Source organism: Petromyzon marinus, unplaced genomic scaffold (genome assembly GCF_048934315.1).
Source record: "Petromyzon marinus isolate PM22_M1 ecotype Great Lakes invasive population unplaced genomic scaffold, UKy_Petmar_22M1.pri1.0 PM_G_Scaffold_4, whole genome shotgun sequence".
Lineage (NCBI taxonomy): Eukaryota > Metazoa > Chordata > Hyperoartia > Petromyzontiformes > Petromyzontidae > Petromyzon > Petromyzon marinus.
The window spans coordinates 1,007,425-1,034,121 of NW_027422983.1; the positions used below are offsets into that span (position 1 = coordinate 1,007,425).

General features: G+C 52.2%; 1 protein-coding gene across 1 annotated transcript in view; it reads right to left on the minus strand.

Moving 5' to 3' along the window:
* Positions 1-360: 360 nt before the first annotated feature.
* The window catches only part of LOC142916545 (adhesion G protein-coupled receptor L3-like), a 50,576-nt gene continuing 24,239 nt past the window's right edge, over positions 361-26,697 (minus strand). The window contains exons 4-14 of the mRNA XM_076061667.1: positions 21,767-21,870; positions 21,046-21,208; positions 16,101-16,204; positions 11,858-12,037; positions 10,562-10,771; positions 9,971-10,191; positions 9,567-9,633; positions 8,244-8,320; positions 6,245-6,413; positions 5,530-5,646; positions 361-3,337 (exon numbers count right to left, since the gene is read on the minus strand). Of these exons, the coding sequence (XP_075917782.1) occupies positions 3,221-3,337; positions 5,530-5,646; positions 6,245-6,413; positions 8,244-8,320; positions 9,567-9,633; positions 9,971-10,191; positions 10,562-10,771; positions 11,858-12,037; positions 16,101-16,204; positions 21,046-21,208; positions 21,767-21,870 (1,529 nt within the window). The 3' untranslated portion in view covers positions 361-3,220. The remainder of the gene's footprint in view (positions 3,338-5,529; positions 5,647-6,244; positions 6,414-8,243; positions 8,321-9,566; positions 9,634-9,970; positions 10,192-10,561; positions 10,772-11,857; positions 12,038-16,100; positions 16,205-21,045; positions 21,209-21,766; positions 21,871-26,697) is intronic.

Below are 26,697 nucleotides of genomic sequence, written 5' to 3' on the forward strand. Positions count from 1 at the left end.
AGCATTGAAATAGCTGAGTGATTAGCTTGTGACTGGTCACAGTCGTTCTGTGCTGTCAAGAAGGGACATCCTCGACTTCATGCGAGATATTTTCCTTTGAAGGGCGCACAGCGGTTAGTGACGCGTGTTGAGTGTTTTTATTTGTGTGAAGCAATCATCGTGATTCATGATTCTCCACTGTTGCTCCTGGCACTCGCTTACCGATGGTCAACCTCCTCATCGCCCTCCTATCGCTACTTACCGTGGTTACTTGTTATCGTGAACTTCACTCCTTGATTCTTTCACCCAAAAGTATTTGATCCTCTGCTGATTTTGTACGTTTAGCCAATGACAAAGAAATGATCAGTCTATCATTTTAATGGTAGGTTTATTTGAACGGTGAGAGACAGAATAACAACAAGAAAATCCAGAAAAACGCATGTCAAAAATTGTATACGTTGATTTGCATTTTAATGAGGTAATGTATCACAGCCAAATACAGTACCCTAAACGCACGTTGATTTCCAATGTGGAGGGAAAAAACGGAAGACCTGGAGAAAAATCTACTGCGACTACGGGGAGGGAGACATGTACACTCCAAATATACAGCAGCAGCAGGCGTCAGGGTCTAACTCACGACCTCCTGTATACCAGGTGAGGTAGTCAACATCTCCTAGCCACCGTGATGATGATGATGATGATGAAAGAGAGACATGTACACTCTAAAAATACAGCAGCAGCAGGCGTCAGGGTCTAACTCACAACCTCCTGTATACCAGGCGAGGTAATTCACATCTCCTAGCCACCGTGATGATGAGAGAGAGACATGTACACTCCAAATATACAGCAGCAGGCGTCAGGGTCTATCTCACGACCTCCTGTATACCAGGTGAGGTAGTCAACATCTCCTAGCCACCATGATGATGATGAGAGAGAGACACGCAGACTCTAAATATACAGCAGCAGCAGGCGTCAGGGTCTAACCCACAACCTCCTGTATACCAGGCGAGGTAATTCACATCTCCTAGCCACCGTGATGATGATGATGAGAGAGAGACGCAGACTCCAAATATACAGCAGCAGCAGCAGGCGTCAGGGTCTAACCCACGACCTCCTGTATACCAGGTGAGGTAGTCAACATCTCCTAGCCACCGTGATGATGATGAGAGACATGTACACTCCAAATATACAGCAGCAGCAGGCGTCAGGGTCTAACTCACGACCTCCTGTATACCAGATGAGGTAGTCAACATCTCCTAGCCACCGTGGCACCGGCGGTATTCGGTTTCTGAACCTGATTGGGACCTCTCCTAGGTCGACTCAGTCTTAAATGAGTCGCCGAGGCAGTGCGTCAGTATAAAGAATGGCATCCTCTGTGCTACCAACTTGAGTGCTTTGCTGGCCTCTTTGCCCAACAAACGTTGCTTTTGTGACCAGGACTTGATGTAAAGGAATGACACAAATGCACACCACGTTTTCCCATTGAAAGTAGATACATTTCAAAATATCACCGTCCTGTTCACAAAAGCAAAGTTTGTGTAGAATAATAGCAATTTTCTGTACTTTTGAGGTATAAGCAACTAGGAAATAATACTTATTACCCAGGAACAAGAACATAATAAATTTGTTAAACAGTGTTATTAATGGGAGTGGATTATTAACTTTGCTTTTGTGTCCTGGTCACAAAAGCAAAGTTTGTGGGGAATAATAATAGCCATTTTATATACTTTTGAGGCGTAAGCAATTGTAAAATAACACATCACCCAGGAACCCAAAAAAATCTGTTTTTGTTACACAGTGAATTATTGTTTCACGTTTTTAGCAAAACATTTTGAAAAAATATAAAATTTACCCTCATGCACCGCCCAACCATTCTGGTGGATATGGTTAAACATTTATTGTGCTGTTGCGGGGTACTCTGGGTCATAAATCGTGACAAAACATCGTCTGGTTGTTTTGTGCTGACAGGGCCTCATCATTTAATTTGAGGGAGCGCATTATGACAATGCGAACCACAAAGCCAGCAGCACGTGTTGAGCGAGCGTGACGCTTCTGATCAGCCCCAGAAGGGCCGAGACCTTAAAAACAAACACACTGCTGGTTGATGAAAGTTTCGGAATGGCCGATAGCCTGCCAGACTAAAATTACACTGTATTCACATTTCCCCATGAGTGACATTGCAGGTTGGTGAAGGTGGGAGCCCAGGGCCAGTTCAGATATCCCTCGCCACCGATGTTAGCCGTGGCCTGGACTCGAACTCAGGCCGCGAGGTTTGTAGCGAAGTGCCGCAAACGGACCGTTCCTCGGTCGTGATTTATTGCAAGGCGTAGTAGTTGTGCATCATCTGATCAGCGTGAAATATGTTGGACAATGCAATCAGTGTAAACTTATTTCTGATATTGATGAGACCATAAACAATGAGTGTCTATTCAAGAATTTTAAAGTCAATCAATATCAATCAAATATTTGCAAACTGTCATTTGGTACTTTATTGAATTTGTAAACGTGAATTTTTTAAACGTAATTACGCATTATTTGCAATAGTTACCACCCCTTGCTTGCTTAATGCAAAATGTGCATTTGTACGCAATTACCAATATTAACTGCGCAATGCAGGACACACGACATAATGCAGTGAGGTAGTGCACATTATATACATAAACGATTATATACAAATAGAAGACATTATTCCCAACGTTCTGAATATTCTTCACGTACAATCACGTACAACGTGTCCCGTAACGACGCACACACGTCTGCATTAGTAAATGCGTCGTTTGCGTAACGTCACCGGTGAATCATCAGCGCGAGACATTTACGCGTCCCCTGCCGCCGCCCTCCGCCTAGCGTAGAGCTCGGCCGCCTGGCGAGCAGGGGGAAGTAGGAGGTGGAGGAGGAGGAGAGCGGACGTCCTCCCTGGCGACGATCGCCGAGGGCGGAGGCGGGGGCGGAGGGGAAGCCCGCGCCAGCGAGCGCGTCCGTCGGTCCGTCACGGCGGCGGTGGTGGCGGCGGAGCGCCCGAGCCGGGGCGCTCCGCCGGCGAGCGACCTCGCAGAGGGATCCGGATCGGGCTGCCAACACGGCCGCCGCCACGGCCGCCGATGTCGACGTCGACCCTCGTCGGCTCGCTTGCTTTCACCCCCTCGGCTTCGGCATCCCTTCCTCCTCCGACGCCTCCTCCTCGTCGTCCTCCTCCTCCCCGGCTTGGCGTCGCTGCCCGGCGCCGCAAAGTCGCGGCCGCTCAGGTGGAAGTGGCCGCCGCCGCCGCCATGGGCGACGGCTCGCCGCCGGCACTTGTCGCCGTCGTGCGGCGCGATCGCCAGGGCGCCGGCGTCTCTCGGGCCCGTCGCCAGACGATCTGCGGGGGAGATAAAAAAATAAAAGTAACGGGGTATTTGGCTGCCGCTATAAACGTCCACGTGATAGGCGATAAACAGCTTAGTTGAACCATCGTTTGTGATGGACAGGCTTCTTCTGCGAAAGAGCTGAAACGGCTCAGTGGGCCTTACCTGGTAAAATAAAATCAATTACGTTCTTGGTTCTTTCAGTAAAATCACGTTGAAGGGAAACAACAAAATAAAAAAAATATATAAAACAATAAAATTCTCACGACGTTTCGACTGTAACACAAACAGTCATCATCAGTCACCTGATGATGACTGTTTGTATTTTATTATTTTGGTGTTTCCCTTCAACGTGACTTTACCGAAAGAACCAAGAATATGAATCACTGCAGTCACGAAAGCTTTAAATCAAAATTTAAAATAATTTAGTTTAGTTTCTAACATTAACCCTAACCTAACTCCAGTCGGATACTAACTCTAACCCCAACACGAACCGTTACTTTAACCATAACCAACTACAACTCGAACCCTAACCCTAAACGCCAACCATAACACCACAACCCTAAACTCTAGCCCTGACTTGAACTCTGACCCTGTCTCTGACCCTTTTGTTAGACTTAGCAATATACCCGGACATCTGCAACAACCAACAAAATCGCTGCCACGTCACTGTATAATACGCTCGCATATGCTGTTGGGAATGTAATCCACATTTATAATGTGTGCCTCACTCTCCGTTGTACACGCGTTATCTACAATTACGGAGTTAATATCAAAGGAAAGCTCTTGATCTTTCTCCGTCGCTCCCTTGACCGCACGTGGGAATTCACGACGACAGCGCGCTTAATTTTATCTTTTTGTTTATAGGAAATACAGGTTTAAACAAGAATCACAATTTCACGTAATATCAACAATGGCGGGAGGGGGAAAATGTGCGAGCGCCATCTTGAGTAGGCGCACGGGATCGGTGTGGGATGCGTCAAGCCGGAACCACTCAGTCCATGGTATATCATCATAGTAATGCTCACAATAATAACAACAATCACACCGTTGATAACAAGTTTCGACAAAAAACAGTGGGCAGAATATCATCGCAAAGCCGCCGTGATTGATTTTTCAAGGGGGTCGGATCGCCGCACGTGTAACGCGTTGCGCCATGCACCCTCCCTCCACTCGGAACGACAGCCAATTTAACAAAACCTCTCTCTCGTGGTGAACAAACGTCGCCAATTTATCGCTGCCTCGGCAGCACCGCCGGTGATCTCGTCGCCGTTGGCGAGCGATCCACGCAAGACGCCAAATAAAAACGGGCAGCAGACGTGCCACGGGTAGCTGCGCGCAACCGGCGCTGTCGGGCAGTTGCCAGCAGTGAATCGGCTTCACAACAACAACGACGGTGGGTTGCCACGAATTGTGAACTATTTATCATGTTAGCGAGCACCTTTGAAGGCCGGCATGGGGGTGGGGTGGCCCGCATCACGCCCGGCGCCTTCGTCTCCCCAGCGGCGATGTTTAGACGACACCGCGACAAATACTCGCCTGAGGCCGAGTCGAGCTAAAAGGAGGCCCAGATGTCACTCGCTACTGATGTTGGCCGAGACCAGGAATCAAACTCAGGTCACTGGGTTCGTAGGCCGGTGTGCATAGAGGGATCGAGGAATTGAGGGTTAGGGAGATTGATACACGAACCGACATCCAACTGACACACAAACGGACACGTTGTGTTAGTTTGTTGTCCTTCCCCCGCACCTCCGATTAGTACGGTTGGATACATACGGTGCGAAAAAACTTCAACGCACTGTACATACAACACATGAACCAAAACAAACAGAGCCAAAACAACAACAACCGCTATTCGCAGTTGGAGGCAGTCGCCCTCCAACAACAACGAAGGGGGGAGGAGCGACGCTCACAACAACGAGCGGAGCGCCGGGCGGCTAAAGCACAGCAAGATGGCACAGTAGGGGGGTACAGCTGGTGGTGCATCAGCCACTCATCTCAGTCAGTCGACCTGTGGAACCTGGGTCTACCCCGTGACCTCCTGCCGGCGGGCGTTTGACACTTCACGTGGCCTCAAGGTGCACAAAGCCTGGCACAAGCACTGTGGTGACGTCACCGCCACCTAGTGGCGAACGGCGGTTGTTGTTGTTGCTGCAGTGTGCGTAGTGTGTGTATGGTGTGTAGTGCGTGCAGCGTGCGTGCGTACCTGCGCGTTGGAAGAGCAGCGTTTGCTGCTGGAGAGCCACGAGTCGTAAGAGAAGTGGTTGCCCCAGGATCGGCAGCACTCGGCGTGCCCCAAGCACTTTCTGTACTCCTTGCACACCTTGCACGGGTAAGGGGCAAGGGGTTGGGGGTCAGAGTTCAAGTCAGGCCTAGAGTTAGGGTTATACGGTGTTGAAGTTTGCGTTTAGAGTCGGGGGTTACGGTCAGGGTTCGATCCAGATCTTGACGACGCTTCTGCTGCTGCTGCTGCTGTATATTTGGAGTCTGCGTCTCTCTCTCATCATCATCACGGTGGCTATGAGATGTTAACTACCTCGCCTGGTCCGCAGGAGGTCGTGGGTTTGATCCAGATCCTGACGATGCCTGCTGCTGCTGTATATTTGGAGTTTTTTGTGTCTCTCTCATCATCATCACGGTGGCTATGAGATGTTAACTACCTCGCCTGGTCTACAGAAGGTCGAGAGTTCGATCTCGACCTTGACGACGCCTGCTGCCGCCGCATATTTACAGTTTGCGTTGTCATGCTCTGACCCCGTGCCCTGACTGTACATCTGCGAGAAAGAGCTTAATGGCTCTTTGGCTTCCGCCTCCAGTTTAAAATTGTTTAAGATTCTGAAAAAGAGCCACAGTGCTCAGTGGGCCTCACGAGTTGTCAAGATTTCTGGGCGCACTTCCACGTCGAAGAGGGGGTTGGGCACCTTCATCTGCAGAGCGCAGTGGAAGATGAAGATGAACGTGCCCTGGAAGGAGTTGAAGATGATGAAGAGGTAGGCCATGACCAGAGTGGCCTTGTCGATGAAGAGGAACCCGAACGCCCAGGTGAGGCCGAGGAGGCACAGCAGCGCCACGCCGCCCAGCGCACAGGACCTGTGGGCAAGGAAGAACAAAAAGGAACGATAACAACGGCCGGCAAAAAAGCGAGCGCCGTGGTGAATATTTGCCATCGCGTAGCGTTGTCGTCATCGTCGTTATTATCGTCGTCGTCGTGAACTTACCGACCCACGCGACACGTTACGTGCGTATCGACGTACAGTAAAACCTTGGGATTGCGAGCACAATTCGTTCCGGAAACGTGTTTGTAATCCAAAGCACTCGTACGTCAGTTGTGATCACGTGACGCTCGGCAGCACGAAGCGTCTACACGTGCTGCCGCTCGTATTGCTAAGACCCTCGCACGTTCATCAAGTGAATATTTATATTTAAACAATGTGTTGCTCGTCTTGCAAAACACTCGCAGACCAAGTTACTCGCAATCCAAGGTTTCGCTCTGAACGTTGAACTTCTTTCGCGCCGTACGTAGCCAACAGTGCTCATCGGAGGTGCGGGGGAAGGACTAACTAACTAACTGTATGAGTGCCCATGAGTAAGACAAGCCAATTGGTAAGGTTTGTCACGTGAGCAAAACGTGGACATTTATAGCGGCCAAACGCTCTAAGCACACGCTTCTTAACGTGAAGGGAAAAGACATGTAGGACCCCGAGAAAAAATTCACGCAACCACGGGGAGAACATTCAAGCTCCAAATATACAGCAGCAGGCAGTGTCAGGGTCGGGTTCGAACCCATGACCTCCTGTATACCAGCCGAGAGAGTTAACATCTCCTAGCCACCGTGATGATGATGATGATGAGACAGAGGTAGAACATTCAAGCTCCAAATATACAGCAGCAGCAGGCAATGTCAGGGTCGGGTTCGAACCCATGACCTCCTGTATACCAGCCGAGGGAGTTAACATCTCCTAGCCACCACGATGGATGGACAGACAGATTGACGTTTCGGGAGGTGGATCAGACTGACCGTTAAATGGACGGATCGCTGGATGAACGAGCAGACAAACGGACAGATGCATGGCTGGAGAGACGAAACGCATACGGAGCGATTAAACCGTCTGCCCCACGGACACGGGAGTCACACCGCCAGCGGGAATGCCAGCGCTGTCAGTCGGTGTCACCGAACGCGAGCACTTTTGAGAGGGCATCATCTGTGGGCACCGAGGGCCCACTCCGACATCGCCACTGCGTGGAGTTCTGTCGCTGTGCAGGAAAGCTCATTTGCTACACGAGACGGGTTGGATGACGAGTCAGACTGATTGGAAGGACAAAGGGATGAATGGCCTTGTGGGAGCAACGGTCTCGATAAAGTTATTTTATTTTAGTTTTTCTTCCGGTTTCGTTTTGACGACACACACCTAGGTCATGGGAACGGAATCGGAAGAAAAACCGGATGACGTTACACCTACGTACGTCACCGGAACGGGAAAGGTTTAAACTAATGCAAGCAGGCGCGTGATTATAAATCCCTTGCAAAGGGCGATCGTTACACGGTGGGTCAAAGCGAACCGATGGTCCCCCGAGAGCTGGACGGAGCTCGTTAAAAGCGAAACCCGAATTTTAAACGACGGTTCCATTTTTGCGCAGGGGTCATTGGCGACCGCGGCTGAGAACCACCAACATTCGCTCGCGACACCGGAACACTCCAGGTGCAATCACGGGTGGCTGGGGCCCAGTTGGTCAAATGAAAAGGCAAGGGAGGGCCCTAATGTGAAGAGTGGGCTGGCGCGGGAACAGCCAGCTTCACCCACCGTGTGTCCCGGCTGAACCTCACGGAAAATGCGGTCGCTTTAAGTGATGAACCCCTACCTCGCCCCTCTCCCCCCTAACCCCAACCCCCCCCCCCCCACACCCGGCCACCTCACTCACTTAATGCTCTCGGGCTTGAGTGGCGCCGAATGCTGCACCATCTTGTACAGAGTCATCAGCAGGAACACGAAGTTCACCTGTGACACCGCACACGCACCGCGCATACGAGTCAAAAGTCCATAAGACGTTGTTTTTTGTTGGGTTAGATTACGTGTCGTTAAGCCCGTCACCACCCCCACCCGACCACGGACAATCAGCAAGCTTTGTCGCGTAAACAGAACCTGACAATTCGTCGCTAGTTCAGCGCACCGGGTGTGTTCGAGAGTAAACCCACAGCAACATTTACAATTCGAGCAGCGTGACGTTTCGCCAGTAATTACAACAACAACAGCCACCATCGTCAGGCGATAGCCAGAATTGCGGAGGATTCCTCCTGCTGTTTTGGTCTTAAATGGAGGCGTAGAGGTGATGTCGTCACTGAGCCTATCAGGTGCGAATATCAGAGGGGGGTGAATTGAGTGATGTAAATAGCAGTGGATGCCTCTACCTACAATAATCATGTCTGCCCGTAACGCTCGTGACGTCACTCCACGTCGACCAGCCCCCCTCATTAATAATCATGAACAGTCACGCAGAAGGGTAACAATAAAATAGTAAAAATATAAAACAATAAAATTCTCACGACGTTTCGACCGCAACAGAAGCAATCATCGTCAGGTGTGGAAACCACGGCAAGAAAATTTGCAGTAGTTTTCACGTTCTGCAGATGTAGAGTGCAAGTGGATTGAATCCACCTGTGTGGCGTTGAGTTTTGTTGTTGTTGTTGCAGCATCATCCCCTCGTCGTATACAAGGCGGCTTTTTCTCCGGGTTCTCTGGTTCCCTACCCGCACGGAGCGACGTTGCATCCTCGAAACACCCCCAAAGGTACGAAAGCTGCTGGCACGTCTGCAACTCGTCCCCCAATGATACGCTCACGTCACAATTTTAGAACCGGCAGGGAGGCATCAACATGGGGACAAATGGGACGGGAAACAGACACGCGCACGAAGCAGAGCACGCGCGCACGTGCGCTGGACTGTTGCAGGCGAGCTAGCGCCTCCGACTAGCACGGTTGGCTACGTACGGTGGGAAAGAAGTTCAACGCACGTACGTAAGTACTGGCGTTAGTGCGGCAATCGGAGGTGCCCGCCTGCAATTTGGGCACGAGATGGGATTTTGGCACGAGACGATTTCGGGAATTCACGCTCAATACGAACGTGGGAATCGCATCAGATTCATCGCGGGACCCGTCACGCTATGCGCACGTCGAGCAGCAGACACGGCGACCCGCCCGCCCGCCCACCTCCCGCCCCCCGGCACGACGCGCACGCACGGAACTCACGAGGATGATGGTGGCCACGGGCGCAAGGAAACTCCAGATGAAATGATTGTCGGTCCGGAGCCAACAGCTGCAGGCGAAACAGAGGACAAACGATCGCCTGGTTAGCCTGACAGGCCGGGATAGCGCGTCCATGCATCCGGTTTTATTCGCCGGCATCTGGTAACATTTGCCACCGTTCAGTTGCACTTGAGCCCCCATCTGGTAACATTGGGGGACATTTGTGTCATTTGTTGTATGCGAGGACACCTGGTGAGACCGGGCGCCAGCCGGCAAGGCCGGGCACCAGTTAGTAAGCCCGGGCGCCAGGTGGCAACACCAGGCGTGAACCGGCGACACCGCGCTCCGGTTAGTAAGCCCGGCGCGCCGGCCGGCCCGGCGGCGAAGAGGGACGACAGGGGGCTTACGCTCGCTCGGTGCCGTAGCCCGTGCGGTCGACGGCGAGGCAGACCCCGACGACGGCGAGCGGCAGGCCGTAGCCCAGGAGGTAGAAGTACTTGCGGCGAGAGCGGCGCCCCTCGAACACCTCCACCAGCATGAGGTAGAGCTGCACGCCCTCCAGGAACATCCACGCAAACGCCGCCAGGAAGAGCAGGTGCAGCAGCGCCGCCAGCACGGGGCACGCCACCTGCGGAGCCGGCGCGGTGGCGGGGGGCAGGCGGGCGGGCGGGCGGCGGTGGCGTTACACGGAATCTGAATCTTTATTTGGACGTGGAGGGAGGAATCCGATGAGCCAAGAAGCTCTTTTCTGACAGACGTCCACCGGTTAGGGGGGGTCACAGGTGTCAGCGAGTTTACTTAAAGCAAAACAACGCGGTAGGAGTGCAAAGTAGAGGAAAGGTAAACAAATCATGAACAAAAATCAACTATTTTTTTTATTTTCCCAGGCAAAGCCCCCCCCCCCCCCCCGAGCTGTTAAACAATTTGTTTCAGGAGCGAGTGCAAAATAGAGAAAGTGGTAAGCAAGTGACTAAACGTGAGCGGGCGGGCGGGCGCACCGTGTACTGAGTCTTGTCGATGCCCACAAGGAACAGCAGCTGGGCGAGCAGCAGGTTGAGGCATAAGTTTTTGTGAATGGTGTTGCGGTCACTCTGGAGGCCGCGGAAGAAGCAGAAGGTGAACGTGGCCACGGCGAGGCACACGAGGGACACCAGCACGCCCACCCACGTGATCACCAGCAGCAGCAGCTCGTGGGCGCGGTGCCCGTACTGGCACGCACGGGCAAGACGCGGGCACGGGACACACGGAGGGGCGTGAGGGTGCCGTGGGCAGCCGTACGCATGCATCGGGAACTTCTTTGGCCAAGTACCGTAGCCGGCCGTGCTCGTGGGGGGTGCGGGGGAAGGAAACTAAACGGAAAAAAGTGCTTAAAGAAATTAGTTGTCAATTGAGATTTCAAATATAGCCCTTAACAGACTGCAGGGGCAAGTGCTGTTAGCGACTAGCAGCTATGAAGGCCGGAACGGCACACGAGGGGGTGGGTGGCCAGCACCACGCCCGGCCGCCTTTCTCTCCCAAGTGGCGATGTTTACACACCGCAATAGTTACTGATTTGAGGCCGAGTCGATTGAGATAATTAGTTGGTGGTCATGAGTGGGAATTGAACTCGGGTCGCTGGGTTCGTAGCGCAGCGCCCTAACCGCCAGGCCACCGCTCCCCCACAACATAAACATTACCACTATCAAGTCAACTACCACCACCTCCTCATCCAAACTTGACCACCACCAACATCACCACCATCACCTGCAATCACCACCCTCACCACCCTCACCACCACATCTAAACTTGACCACCATCACCATCATCACCTCCAATCACCACCCTCACCACACTCATCACCACTTCTTTACCACCAACATCACCACCATCACCTCCAATCACTACCCTCAAAACCCTCATCACCACCTCTTTACCACCACCATCACCTCCAATCACCACCCTCACCACCCTCATCACCACCTCTTTACTACCACTTTACCACCACCATCACCATCATCACCTCCAATCACCACCCTCATCACCACCTCTTTACCACCACCATCACCCTCATCACCTCCAATCACCACCCTCACCACCCTCATCACCACCTCTTTACCACCACCATCACCACCATTACCTCCAATCACCACCCTCATCACCACCTCTTTACCACCAACAACACCACCATCACCTCCAATCACCACCCTCACCACCCTCACCACTACATCTAAACTTTACCACCACCATCACCACCGCCACCACCAGCGGGCCGAGGGGCACCACCATCACCCCCCCCCTCCCGAATCTCTGGGCACCTCGACGTGGCCCCTCGCCACGAGCACCGCCAAATTGTTGAGGTGGCCGCAGGAGCAGGCGGCGTGCGCGCTGCTGCTGTTGCTGGGCAGCGGCTCGCAGCCGTGGCTCGACCAGTTGCCCCTCGTGGTGTGGGACGAGTAGCTCCAGAAGGAGCAGCTGGGGCTCAAGTGGTCCAACGTCTGGGGGCGGGGGGGTGGTGTACGGGGAGGAGGAGGACGGCACCCAACTCGTCATTCAACAACGACCCCCAAGCTCACAACCCCCCTCCCCCCGTGCCCCCCCACCGCCCCCCACCCACCCCGTCATCACAGAGCAGGGGAACGTCTTCATCACAGAGCAGGGGAACGTCGTCATCATCACAGAGCAGGGGAACGTCGTCATCATCACAGAGCAGGGGAACGTCGTCATCATCACAGAGCAGGGGAACGTCGTCATCACAGAGCAGGGGAATGTCGTCATCATCACAGAGCAGGGGAACGTCGTCATCATCACAGAGCAGGGGAACGTCATCATCACAGAGCAGGGGAACGTCGTCATCATCACAGAGCAGGGGAACTTCGTCATCACAGAGCAGGGGAACGTCGTCATCACAGAGCAGGGGAACGTCGTCATCATCACAGAGCAGGGGAACGTCGTCATCATCACAGAGCAGGGGAACGTCATCATCACAGAGCAGGGGAACGTCGTCATCATTACAGAGCAGGGGAACTTCGTCATCACAGAGCAGGGGAACGTCGTCATCACAGAGCAGGGGAACATCGTCATCACAGAGCAGGGGAACGTCATCATCACAGAGCAGGGGAACGTCGTCATCACAGAGCAGGGGAACGTCGTCATCACAGAGCAGGGGAACGTCGTCATCACAGAGCAGGGGAACGTCGTCATCACGGAGCAGGGGAACGTCATCATCACAGAGCAGGGGAACGTCGTCATCATCACAGAGCAGGGGAACGTCGTCATCACAGAGCAGGGGAACGTCGTCATCACAGAGCAGGGGAACGTCATCATCACAGAGCAGGGGAACGTCATCATCACAGAGCAGGGGAACATCGTCATCATCACAGAGCAGGGGAACGTCGTCATCACAGAGCAGGGGAACGTCGTCATCACAGAGCAGGGGAACGTCGTCATCACAGAGCAGGGGAACGTCGTCATCACAGAGCAGGGGAACGTCGTCATCACAGAGCAGGGGAACGTCATCATCACAGAGCAGGGGAACGTCGTCATCACAGAGCAGGGGAACGTCGTCATCACAGAGCAGGGGAACGTCATCATCACAGAGCAGGGGAACGTCGTCATCACAGAGCAGGGGAACATCGTCATCACAGAGCAGGGGAACGTCGTCATCACAGAGCAGGGGAACGTCGCCGTCATCACAGAGCAGGGGAACGTCGTCATCACAAAGCAGGGGAACGTCGTCATCACAGAGCAGGGGAACGTCGTCATCACAGAGCAGGGGAACGTCGTCATCACGGAGCAGGGGAACGTCGTCATCACAGAGCAGGGGAACGTCGTCATCATCACAGAGCAGGGGAACGTCGTCATCACAGAGCAGGGGAACGTCGTCATCACAGAGCAGGGGAACGTCATCATCACAGAGCAGGGGAACGTCATCATCACAGAGCAGGGGAACATCGTCATCATCACAGAGCAGGGGAACGTCATCATCACAGAGCAGGGGAACGTCGTCATCACAGAGCAGGGGAACGTCGTCATCACAGAGCAGGGGAACGTCGTCATCACAGAGCAGGGGAACGTCGTCATCACAGAGCAGGGGAACGTCATCATCACAGAGCAGGGGAACGTCGTCATCACAGAGCAGGGGAACGTCGTCATCACAGAGCAGGGGAACGTCATCATCACAGAGCAGGGGAACGTCGTCATCACAGAGCAGGGGAACATCGTCATCACAGAGCAGGGGAACGTCGTCATCACAGAGCAGGGGAACGTCGTCGTCATCACAGAGCAGGGGAACGTCGTCATCACAGAGCAGGGGAACGTCATCATCACAGAGCAGGGGAACGTCGTCATCACAGAGCAGGGGAACGTCGTCATCACGGAGCAGGGGAACGTCGTCATCACGGAGCAGGGGAACGTCGTCATCACAGAGCAGGGGAACGTCGTCATCACAGAGCAGGGGAACGTCGTCATCACAGAGCAGGGGAACGTCATCATCACAGAGCAGGGGAACGTCGTCATCACGGAGCAGGGGAACGTCGTCATCACAGAGCAGGGGAACGTCGTCATCACAGAGCAGGGGAACGTCGTCATCATCACAGAGCAGGGGAACGTCGTCATCACAGAGCAGGGGAACGTCGTCATCACAGAGCAGGGGAACGTCGTCATCACAGCAGGGGAACGTCGTCATCACAGAGCAGTGGAACGTCGTCATCATCACAAAGCAGGGGAACGTCGTCATCACAGAGCAGGGGAACGTCGTCATCACAGAGCAGGGGAACGTCGTCATCACGGAGCAGGGGAACGTCGTCATCACAGAGCAGGGGAACGTCGTCATCACAGAGCAGGGGAACATCGTCATCACAGAGCAGGGGAACGTCGTCATCACAGAGCAGGGGAACGTCGTCATCATCACAGAGCAGGGGAACGTCGTCATCACAGAGCAGGGGAACGTCGTCGTCATCACAGAGCAGGGGAACGTCGTCATCACAGAGCAGGGGAACGTCGTCATCATCACAGAGCAGGGGAACTTCGTCATCATCACAGAGCAGGGGAACGTCGTCATCACAGAGCAGGGGAACGTCATCATCACAGAGCAGGGGAACGTCGTCATCACGGAGCAGGGGAACGTCGTCATCACAGAGCAGGGGAACGTCGTCATCATCACAGAGCAGGGGAACGTCGTCATCACAGAGCAGGGGAACGTCGTCATCACAGAGCAGGGGAACGTCGTCATCACAGCAGGGGAACGTCGTCATCACAGAGCAGTGGAACGTCGTCATCACAGAGCAGGGGAACGTCGTCATCACAGAGCAGGGGAACGTCGTCATCACAGAGCAGGGGAACGTCATCATCACAGAGCAGGGGAACGTCGTCATCACAGAGCAGGGGAACGTCGTCATCACAGAGCAGGGGAACGTCATCATCACAGAGCAGGGGAACATCGTCATCACCGAGCAGGGGAACGTCGTCATCACAGAGTAGGGGAACGTCGTCATCACAGAGCAGGGGAACGTCGTCATCACAGAGCAGGGGAACGTCGTCATCACAGAGCAGGGGAACGTCGTCGTCATCACAGAGCAGCTGAGAGTGAAGAGATTGGGGGGGGAGGGGGGCATAAAGGAGGGGGAGCGGGTAAGGGGGGAAGGTGGCATCATATAAAGACACCGCGCGATTTCCAGACTCGCACACAACAACAACACAACAACAACAGCTGCTGCTGCTGCTGCTGCCGACGAGCAATCGGGCTTTGTTTGCCAGCTGCCCGGTTTCCGTTTGACCGGTCCCGGTTGTCAACCATCGCTCCCTCCGGAGTCTCTGACCGCACGTAACGAGTCTCTATGATGCGCGTGCAAGGTGCGCTGCACGACACGGCACGGAGCGTGCTTGACGGAACATGGAGCGGATCCCTGTGTTGTGCAGTGCATTGCTCAACAACACGGCACGGAGCGTGATTGACGGAACATGGAGCGGAGCCCTGTGGTGTGCAGTGCATTGCTGCACAACACGGCACGGAGCGTGATTGACGGAACATGGAGCGTGATTGACGGAACACCGTGACGTGCACCCGGGTGCACGTCACGGTGTTCTCAGCCTTGTCTAGACCACCAGCTCAGAGTGAAGCTGAACGCGGTGGCTGTATCAGGTTTACTATCCCCTATAGTTTAGCCGGCTCAGACAGTTTTTCTTCTCTTTTGATTCACTTTCTCATCATTCACGGAAGGCGTCCGATTTCGATTTGGAGTGGACGAACGGGCTCGCTGACGGACGCCATCCCCGTGACGGAACGACGCCCGGCGGATGAGCGACAGCCGGGCGTGACGGAACGGCGGCAGCCGAAGGCGACGGACGAGGCGGGGGGTGAAGACCGCCGAACAGACGGAGCGGAGGAGACGAGATGGTGGGTGGGGGGGGGCGTTGCGGGCATTGCGACGGCCGTGACGACGATGATGACGACTCGATTGGTGTCTCACATGGGGGGAAGGGAGAGGCAGGGAGGGAGGGAGGTGAGGCAGGGAGGAGAGGCAGGCCAGTGAAGGAGGCAGCAGGGAGTTGACGGCTCACCCATTGCGCGATTCTGTTCACCCAGGCGGAAGTGCAGTTGCTCAAATCGGGCCCTCGGGCAGACCAGGCTCCAGCGACGGCATCGCAGGTGTAGAGAGCCGTGCCTGAAGCGTGCACGCGCACAGAGACAAAGTTCCCCCGTGCGGCCCTTGACAGACGCCGCTGGGCCGAGTGCCATTAGCGAACGCCTCTGAGAGACGGCACGGCACACGATAGGGCGGGCGGCCGGTCGCCTTTGCATCTCCGGTGCTGCTGTTTACAAAGCGCGCCGCGTTACCGCCAACAACGTCTGCAGCAGTTCACCGGGTAAGGCCCACTGAGCTGTACAGCCCCTTTGTTTCAGGAGTCACCTGGCAAACGAATGACGGCTCTGGCGAAAGTGGATCACCGCGCGGGAATTTGTAGCGGCGGCCAAACGCCCCAAACGATGCGTGGCGATTCTCAAATGTGGAGGGGAAAACCGGAGGACCCGGGGAAAAATCCACGGGACCACGGGGAGCGAAACATGCAAACTTAAATCCGCAATGCGTCAGCATTGGGATCGAACCCACGACCACCGGGCGAGGTGGTTAACGTCTAGACCACGGGGGAGCCCAGGGTAGGTTCGTATGTTCGGAACCAATGTTGGCCACGAGCGGGAATCAAACTCAGTTCAATGGGTTCATAGCCCACCAACACATACGAATATACGATCACACATACACACACTCTCACACGTAATCAACATACAATCACACATACACACACTCTCACACATAATCAATATGCAATCACACATACACACACTCTCACACATAATCAATATGCAATCACACATACACACTCTCACACATAATCAATATCCAATCACGCACATTTAAATATACAAGAAGGCACACACATTTACACGCACAATACACAATCGTACACATTTGCACATATAGGTAATTCATCGATTTAGTCTGAGTTCACCTAAGGGATGCCCAAGACTCTGGTCAGATATCAATCGCCACCGATGCTGCGGCTGGAAAATCCAATTCAGATCGCCGGGTTCGAAGCGCAGTGCGCCAACAGTGGAGTCGCCGCTCCCCACCTCACGTGATTGATCCACGCGCACACACAGCGTGTGCACAAACACCCACACACGCACGCGTTCACACACAGACACACACACAGATCCCTCTGTAGCCTACATAGACCATTGTCTCCCCAGTACACACACACACAGATCCCTCTGTAGCCTACATAGACCATTGTCTCCCTAGTACACACACACACACAGATCCCTCTGTAGCCTACATAGACCATTGTCTCCCTAGTACACACACACACACAGATCCCTCTGTAGCCTACATAGACCATTGTCTCCCCAGTACACACACACACAAAGATCCCTCTGTAGCCTACATAGACCATTGTCTCCCTAGTACACACACACACAGATCCCTCTGTAGCCTACATAGACCATTGTCTCCCTAGTACACACACACACACACAGATCCCTCTGTAGCCTACATAGACCATTGTCTCCCTAGTACACACACACAGATCCCTCTGTAGCCTACATAGACCATTGTCTCTCCAGTACACACACACACAGATCCCTCTGTAGCCTACATAGACCATTGTCTCCCTAGTACACACACACACACAGATCCCCCTGTAGCCTACATAGACCATTGTCTCCCTAGTACACACACACAGATCCCTCTGTAGCCTACATAGACCATTGTCTCCCCAGTACACACACACACACAGATCCCTCTGTAGCCTACATAGACCATTGTCTCCCTAGTACACACACACACACAAATAATCCTCTGGAGCCTATACACTACACTACTATACACTACACTACTATACACTACACTACACACTACTATATACTACACTATACACTACACTATACACTACTATACACGACACTATACACGACACTATACACTACACTATACACTACACACTAGTGCTGTACTAGTGACGAATTGGCAAGTGACGTGACAACCCTTACTAGTTGGTTGCGTCGGGTGGTGGCGGGTTTAAGGACACACACTGATACATTTACACGATCTAACCCCCCAAAAAAACTCCACTATTGGTGAGAATGTGTGTGATTGGATGTGGTTTTCCCACGTGATATCCTCAAGGCAACATTGCTGAGCGGTGCTTGAGCCCCACATCCCATCTAGCCACGTCTCACCACCTCCCACACTCCACAAAGACAAAAGGACCCCCGCGTGTAACCTTAACAGACCGTTGCACCAAGTGGCTGTTAGCGAGAAGCAACGAATGAAGGCCGTCAAGGCACACGAGAGGGGTGGGTGGCAAGCACCACGCCCGGCCGCCTTTGTCTCCCCAGTGGAGATGTTTTTTTACTAATCGCTGCAGGTACTAATTTGAGGCCGAGTCGACCAAGCGGAGGCCCGGGACGAGTTCAGATGATGGTCACTGGCTGTTGGTGGCCGTGAGCGGGAATCAAATTCGGGTCGCCGGGTTCGTAGCGCAGCGTAGCGCTGACCGCTGCACCGCCGCTCCCCACCCCGCACGGAGGGAGGCACAGACACAGACTGAGACAGCGAGACAAAGGGAGATGGGTAGGGGGTGGTGGATACAGAGAGAAAGAGAGACTGAGATAAGCAGGAGATAGACAACCGGAGAGAGATAGACAGAGAAGCACAAAGAGATAAAGATACAGAGATAGGGTGACAGAGAAAAACAGATAGGTAGAGAGAGATAGAGAGAGAGAGGCACAAAGAGATAAAGATACAGAGATAGGGTGACAGAGAAAATAGATAGGTAGAGAGAGATAGACAGAGAGAGTTCTACAGAAATAAAAGCATGAGACGCAAAAACGGAGAGCGAGGGGACGGGGGGCAGAGAGAGCGACACACACAGACACACACACAGACACACACACAGACACACACACAGACACACACACAGACAGACACAGACACACACAGACACACACAGACACACACATACAGACACACAAACAGACACACACACACAGACACACAAACAGACACACACACAGACACACAGACACACACACAGTTACACACACAGACACACACACAGACACACACTCAGACACACACAGACACACACACAGACAGACACAGACACACACAGACACACACACAGACACACACACAGACACACACACAGACACACACACACAGACACACACACACAGACACACAAACAGACACACACACACAGACACACAAACAGACACACACACAGACACACACACACAGACACACACACAGTCACACACACAGACACACACACAGACACACACACAGACACACACTCAGACACACACAGACACACACACAGACACACACACAGACGCACACAGAGTCACACACACAGACACACACAGACACACACACAAACACACACACAGATACACACGCAGACGCACACACAGTGACACACACACACACACAGATACACACACAGACACACACACAGATACACACACAGACACACACACACAGATAAATAGAAAGAAAGATGGAGATAGGAAGATGTGAAACAGACACGCAGATAGAGACACTGATACAGAGGAAGATTTGGGAGACAGAGACACGGAGATAGAGGGAGACGTGAGAGACAGAGACGCAGATAGAGACTCGGAGACAGGGGGAGACAGAGGGAGATGTGAGAGACAGAGACGCAGATAGAGACTCGGAGACAGGGGGAGACAGAGGGAGACGTGAGAGACAGAGACACAGATAGAGACTCGGAGACAGGGGGAGACAGAGGGAGACGTGAGAGACAGAGACGCAGTTAGAGAGTCGGAGAAAGGGGGCGACAGAGAGAGAGGTGAGAGATAGAGACGCAGCTAGAGAGTCGGAGACAGGGGGCGACAGAGGGAGACGTGAGAGACAGAGACGCAGCTAGAGACTCGGAGACAGGGGGAGACAGAGGGAGACGTGAGAGACAGAGACGCAGCTAGAGACTCGGGGACAGGGGGAGACAGAGGGAGACGTGACAGACAGAGACGCAGATAGAGACTCGGAGACACGGGGAGACAGAGGCAGACGTGAGAGACAGAGACACAGCTAGAGACTCGGAGACAGAGAGAGACAGAGGGAGACGTGAGAGACAGAGACACAGCTAGAGACTCGGAGACAGAGGGAGACAGAGGGAGACGTGAGAGACAGAGACACAGCTAGAGACCCGGAGACAGGGGGAGACAGAGGGAGACGTGAGAGACAGAGACGCAGCTAGAGACCCGGAGACAGGGGGAGACAGAGGGAGACGTGAGAGACAGAGACGCAGATAGAGACTCGGAGACACGGGGAGACAGAGGGAGACGTGAGAGACAGAGACACAGCTAGAGACTCGGAGACAGGGGGAGACAGAGGGAGACGTGAGAGACAGAGACGCAGCTAGAGACTCGGAGACAGGGGGAGACAGAGAGAGACGTGAGAGACAGAGACGCAGATAGAGACTCGGAGACACGGGGAGACAGAGGCAGACGTGAGAGACAGAGACGCTGCTAGAGACTCGGAGACACGGGGAGACAGAGGGAGACGTGAGAGACAGAGACGCAGCTAGAGACCAGGAGACAGGGGGAGACAGAGGGAGACGTGAGAGACAGAAACACAGCTAGAGACTCGGAGATAGAGGGAGACAGAGGGAGACGTGAGAGACAGAGACGCAGATAGAGACCAGGAGACAGGGGGAGACAGAGGGAGACGTGAGAGACAGAGACACAGATAGAGACTCGGAGACAGAGGGAGACAGAGGGAGACGTGAGAGACAGAGACGCAGATAGAGACTCGGAGACAGGGGGAGACAGAGGGAGACGTGAGAGACAGAAACGCAGCTAGAGACCCGGAGACAGAGGGAGACAGAGGGAGACGTGAGAGACAGAGACGCAGATAGAGACTCGGAGACAGAGGGAGACAGAGGGAGACGGGCGGAGGCGGAGGGCGGGCGGACTCACCGACGGCACCCGCAGGACAGGGCCTCTCCGCCGTCTTGCCCGGCGGCAGCTGGGGCCACTGGACGGCGTGGGCGAGCGTGGGGGGACAGAATGCGGGGTCGCGGGTGCCGCCCTCGCCGCCGTCAGCGGGCGCCGCGTCTCCCGGTTTCACGTCGGTCGTGTCCTGCGGTGGCGTTAAAGAGTGGAGCGCAGCGTTGCAAGTGTTGAACCTCTTTCGCCAACCGTGCAGAGCCAACCGTGCTAATCGGAGGTGCGGTGCGCCAACCGCCACCGCTCACCACCACTACCATCAGCAACAACAACGCCACCACCACAGTCGCCACTACCACTGCCAACAAATATAAAGATCCCCCACCCCCCCCGTATAACCTTTAACAGACTGTAGGGGCAAGTGCTGTTCGCGAGCAGCTATGAAGGCCGGCACGGCACGCAAGGGGATGGGTGGCCAGCACCATGCCCGACCGCCTGCGGTGATGTTTTTACGCACCGTACCAGCTAATTATTTGAGGCTGAGTCGACCTAGGAGAGGAGTCCCAGGACCGGTTCAGATAATCGTCACCGGTGTTGGCCGTGAGCGGGAATCGAACTCGGGGTCGCCGGGTTCATAGCGCGGCGTAGCGCTAACCGCCGCACCACCGCTCCCCACCACTATCACCACCACCACCACCACCACTACTGCCAACACTCTTGCTGCTACCACCACCGTCACCACCACCGTCACCTGCGGCAGTTGCGCAGGGATGGGCGGCACCGTCGCCACGCGGCTCCGCGGAGGACTTGCGGTGCCGCCTCCGCTGGAAGGCCCCGACGTCGAAATCTCGTGCACTGCATTGTGGGAAACGCAAAGAACAAAACGACCGCATTGATGACACGGGCGCGACCGGCTAACATTTACACAGTCGACGGCGGCAAGAGCAGCGACGGCCGGCCGCTCCATTCGACACCGCCTATTGGCACGATCGGCTACGTACGGCGCGGAAAAAGTTCAACGTGCAAACATTCACAACCCAAGCGCAGCGGCGCAGGGCTACCAAACGTCCTGCACTGGCCGAACGTTCCCCGGTTTCAGGAAGGCCATCCCCGGTGTCCCAAAGAGTTCAAAGCTTGAGCCGCTTCAAAGTTTTCTGGCCTCATGCTCGACCCGTGGGGGGGGGGGGGGGCAGCTGGCGAGCGCAACGTCAGAGACAAAAGCCAAGGTGGAGGCCTCCTCACGCACCTCCGATTAGCGCAGTCGGCCACGCGGGGCGCGAGAGAAAGTTCCAACGTACCGCCCCGATCGCTACCGTCGAACAAAGTCGGTCACCGTGTGAAAAACAAGAATAGGCTTGACCCCTTTCTGGCACTAAAACAGGAGGTGTTAAGATGCTCAAACACTAAAACAGACGAAACCTCACACAAGCAATCACGTCCGAAATAACCGCGCACATATCTGTGGTGAACTTGCAAACGGAAACATCACGCTCTGGTAGTATGTGATGCACTGTCTTTGAAACGTATTGGCCTGCACCAGAGACAGCCGTCTTAATGGCCCAGTCCCATCAGTGTCTCACCAGAGAATGCCGAAAGGTGACCAGGACAAGGACAACGGTACTATCGGAGCCTTGATATCTCGGGGGTGAGCAGCTACACCATCGGGAAATATTGTTTTGCCAGTATCAAAAGTATTGAAAGATAAGAATAGGTTTTAGCCCTTTCTGCCAATAACACAGGAGGTTTGATTCAAAGCTTCCGTGACTGCAGGGATTCATATTCTTGGTTCTTTTGGTAAAGTCACCACCATGTAGAAGGGAAACAATAAAATAATAAAAATATAAAACAATAAAATTCTCACGACGTTTCGACTGCAACACAAAGCAATCATCATCAGGTGTGAAAACCACAGCAAGAAAAAACCACAGCAAGAACATTTTCTTGCTCTGGTTTTCACACCTGATGACGATTGCTTGGTGTTGCAGTCGAAACGTCGTGATAATTTTATTGTTTTTTTTATATTTTTATAATGGCGAAAATATGGGTGGATTCTTTCAGACAGCATACATAAAAACAAATTTCGTCTCCCCCCTCCTCTTTTCAAAAAATAGATGGACTAGTCCTGGGCAAACTGCCAATCGCTGCGCGTGACGCAAACGTTATATTTTTTATATATAAATAAATATGCCGTTTTCAAAATACATTTATGCAAACCGACACACCTGATGATGACCGTTTGAGTTATGGTCGAAACGTCGTGAGAATTTTTTATTGTTTTATATATATTTTGTTATTTTGTTGTTTCTCTTCAACGTGACTTTACCGAAAAAACTAAGAATATGAATTACTGCAGTCACGAAAGCTTTAAATCAAAATTTAATATCATCCCTCTTTTTTAATTGAGATAATTCAAAACGTTCGTCTTTGCTGATGTTGCTGGGTGGCAACTTAGCGTTTTTGAGGGTTGCAGCGATTTCAGATCTTGCTACGTCTGCAGCGATGGGACTCAAGCCCTTGAGTGCAACGTCGACATGGGCAAAGATATCATTAACCGGTAAGTGTCTCGGTGTGACAGCAAAGTTTAGACCTTTAGCTAAAACGGATTTCAGACCATCAGAAATGGAACTGTTACTGCGATTAATTACGACTTTGTTGACGTCTATCTTTTCGGTGTGTGGGTCCGATTATTTGCTGGAGAGGTGCTTGAATTTGGAAATCAAATTGTCCCTACATTTGGTCGACATAGTGGCAGCCGAAGAGATAGTCATATTGTCTACATGTTCCCAATCCGATGTAGACATTGTTGCTGTCAATGTTAAGTGTGATTTGTAGAGTGTCTTGTCTAACTGATCGAGTTCGGTGCGTGTAAGTCTGATTTTTTCCGAGATAAGAGCAAAGCTAGTTCTAGTTAGAATTCGTTTTGCATTGAGAGAAGTTGCAACAGAAGAGGTTAGTGTAAATGCGGTTGGTATTACCTTAGAGTCGCGGCATCTCTTCAGAAAGGTGAGAGACTCGATTAGTTGAGCCTTCTTATCCCGGAGTCTGTTGAATGATCTTAAGGATGTGTGAAATCCCTCCTCGTAGAGGCGGTTAAATTTCGATTTAAAGCTTTCGTGACGGCAAGGATTCATCTTCTTTGGTTCTTTCGGTAAAGTCACGTAGAATGAGAATAAAATAATAAATTGATAAAATAAAATAACACAATAATATTCTCACGACGTTTCGGCCACAACACAAGCGGCCTTCATCAGGTGAAGGGACGAGACTGTCTGGTAGGACAGCGCTGGAGTGAAAAAAAGCCACGTTCAGATCACGACCTTTAAGCTGTGTCAGAAGAAACAAAGCGCCTTGACAAAGGAATTAGCATATAATTTAGCATTGAAATGGCTGAGTGATTAGCTTGTGACTGGTCACAGAAATGGCTATGTTAAAGTTAAAGCATACACATCCGCAGAGGCACCCCTTGACAAAGGAATTAGCATAGAATTTAGCATTGAAATAGCTAAGTTAAAGCATACACATCCGCAGAGGCACCCCTTGACAAAGGAATTAGCATAGAATTTAGCATTGAAATAGCTGAGTGATTAGCTTGTAACTGGTCACAGAAATATCTATGTTTAAAGTCAGAGCATACACATTCACCGAGGCACCTAGTACAAATCAAACGGGAGAATTTAGCATTGAAATAACTAGGCGAATTTAGCATTGAAATAACTGAGTGATTAGCTAGTGACTGGTCACAGAAATGGCTATGTTGAAGTCAAGATCTACACATCTGAGCTATTCACAGTAACTGGGTATACAATACAATGTATAATGAATACTACATAGTGAACCAATAAAAAACTAAAATATAAATTACCTTAATGTTATCAATGAACTCTATATTCTCCAATCAGCTAAGCTACCAACAATAAGTCGTTATATATCACAATGCTATATGGCGAAAAAATGGGTGGATTCTTACCCTCAACTTTAGCAACACGGATAGCTACGGGCCCCGTTCAGACGGACGAGTTCATCCAAGGTCGGAACAGAGGAGGGGGAGAGAGACAGCTGCGAGGCGCTATTATACTCCATGTTGTAAACCATACCATTAACCGTGGTGTGAGAGGTATTAAGAGTCAATGCTGGTGAAAGAGCTGCGGTCTGAAGGTCATCGTAAAATACAATTAATTAAGAACGGAAATGGTTTAAAACATCTTTCCAATGGTTACTAAGCCAGAATCCATCTTCTCGGTTGAAATTGTCTCTGTGCTTGTATATGTGAATGGCCTCATGAACGAATCTCTCATGGTAGCCGGTTGCTTTGCAAAGAACCTCCGTCTTGGAGAAGTCAATGTCATGTGAGCCCACTGAATTATAACAGTGATCTGCCATGGCAGTGGAGTTCGTCCTACCGTGTTTCAAGTCTGCTTTATGTTCACGGATGCGGTCCGAGATATGTCGTTTGGTTTCTCCAATGTAGCTACTACCACAGAGGCACTTTAGTTTGTAAACCCCCGGGTACTGTATGTCTGGAACAGCATCTTTTACAGATGGAACCAGATCACGGATTTTATGTATTGTGTTGAATCGGACCTGGATCTTGTGTTTATTCAGGATTTTGGAGATCTTTTTAGTGACCCCTGCAATGTAGGGTAAGGTGATGGTTTTGAGTGGCTCCACAAGAGAATCCTTCTTCATGACTGGAGTGATGGCTTTGCGGATTGTGTAGTCGGAGTAACCATTAGCCCTGAGAGCCTGGTGTACGTGCCTGAGTTCACTGGTAATGTGTTCCTGGTCGGAAATGCATTGGGCTCTATGGTATAGAGTCTTGATGAGGGAGTTCTTCTGGAATGGATGGTGGTGGGAATCCGGTTTCAAGTAAGCATCTGTATGTGTGGCTTTCCTGTAGACAGAGTGGCTCATTGAACCATCATGTCTCCTTTTAATTAAGACATCCAAAAAGGGGAGTTTGCCATCTTTTTCGACCTCCATGGTAAATCTGATGGCTGGGTGTATGGAATTGATGTGGTCGCGGAATTGGTCTAGAGCAGGCTGGCCATGTGGCCAGATGACAAAGATGTCATCCACGTACCTCTTCCATAAGGTCGGGCGTAGAGTGGCAGTCTGGATGGCGTCAGTTTCAAAATTTTCCATGAATACGTTGGCTACACCTGGAGATAGGGGGGAGCCCATTGGGGTGCCCTCAGTTTGTTTGTAGAAAGTTCCATTCCAGGTGAAGTATGTGTTGGTTAAGCAATGTCTCACAAGGGGGGGTACACCCACACACCGAAAAGATAGACGTCAACAAAGTCGTAATTAATCGCAGTAACAGTTCCATTTCTGATGGTCTGAAATCCCTTTTAGCTAAAGGTCTAAACTTTGCTGTCACCCCGAGACACTTACCGGTTAACGACATCATTGCCCATGTCGACGTTGCACTCAAGGGCTTGAGTCCCATCGCTGCAGACGTAGCAAGATCTGAAATCGCTGCAACCCTCAAAAACGCTAAGTTGCCACCCAGCAACATCAGCAAAGACGAACGTTTTGAATTATCTCAATTAAAAAGAGGGATGATATTGTCGTCCTCTCAGCCGACAAGGGCAATGCCACTGTCATCATGGACAAAACAGAATATAACAACAAAATTCAAGAACTACTCAACGATGGCAGCTATACAAAAATAAAAAGAGATCC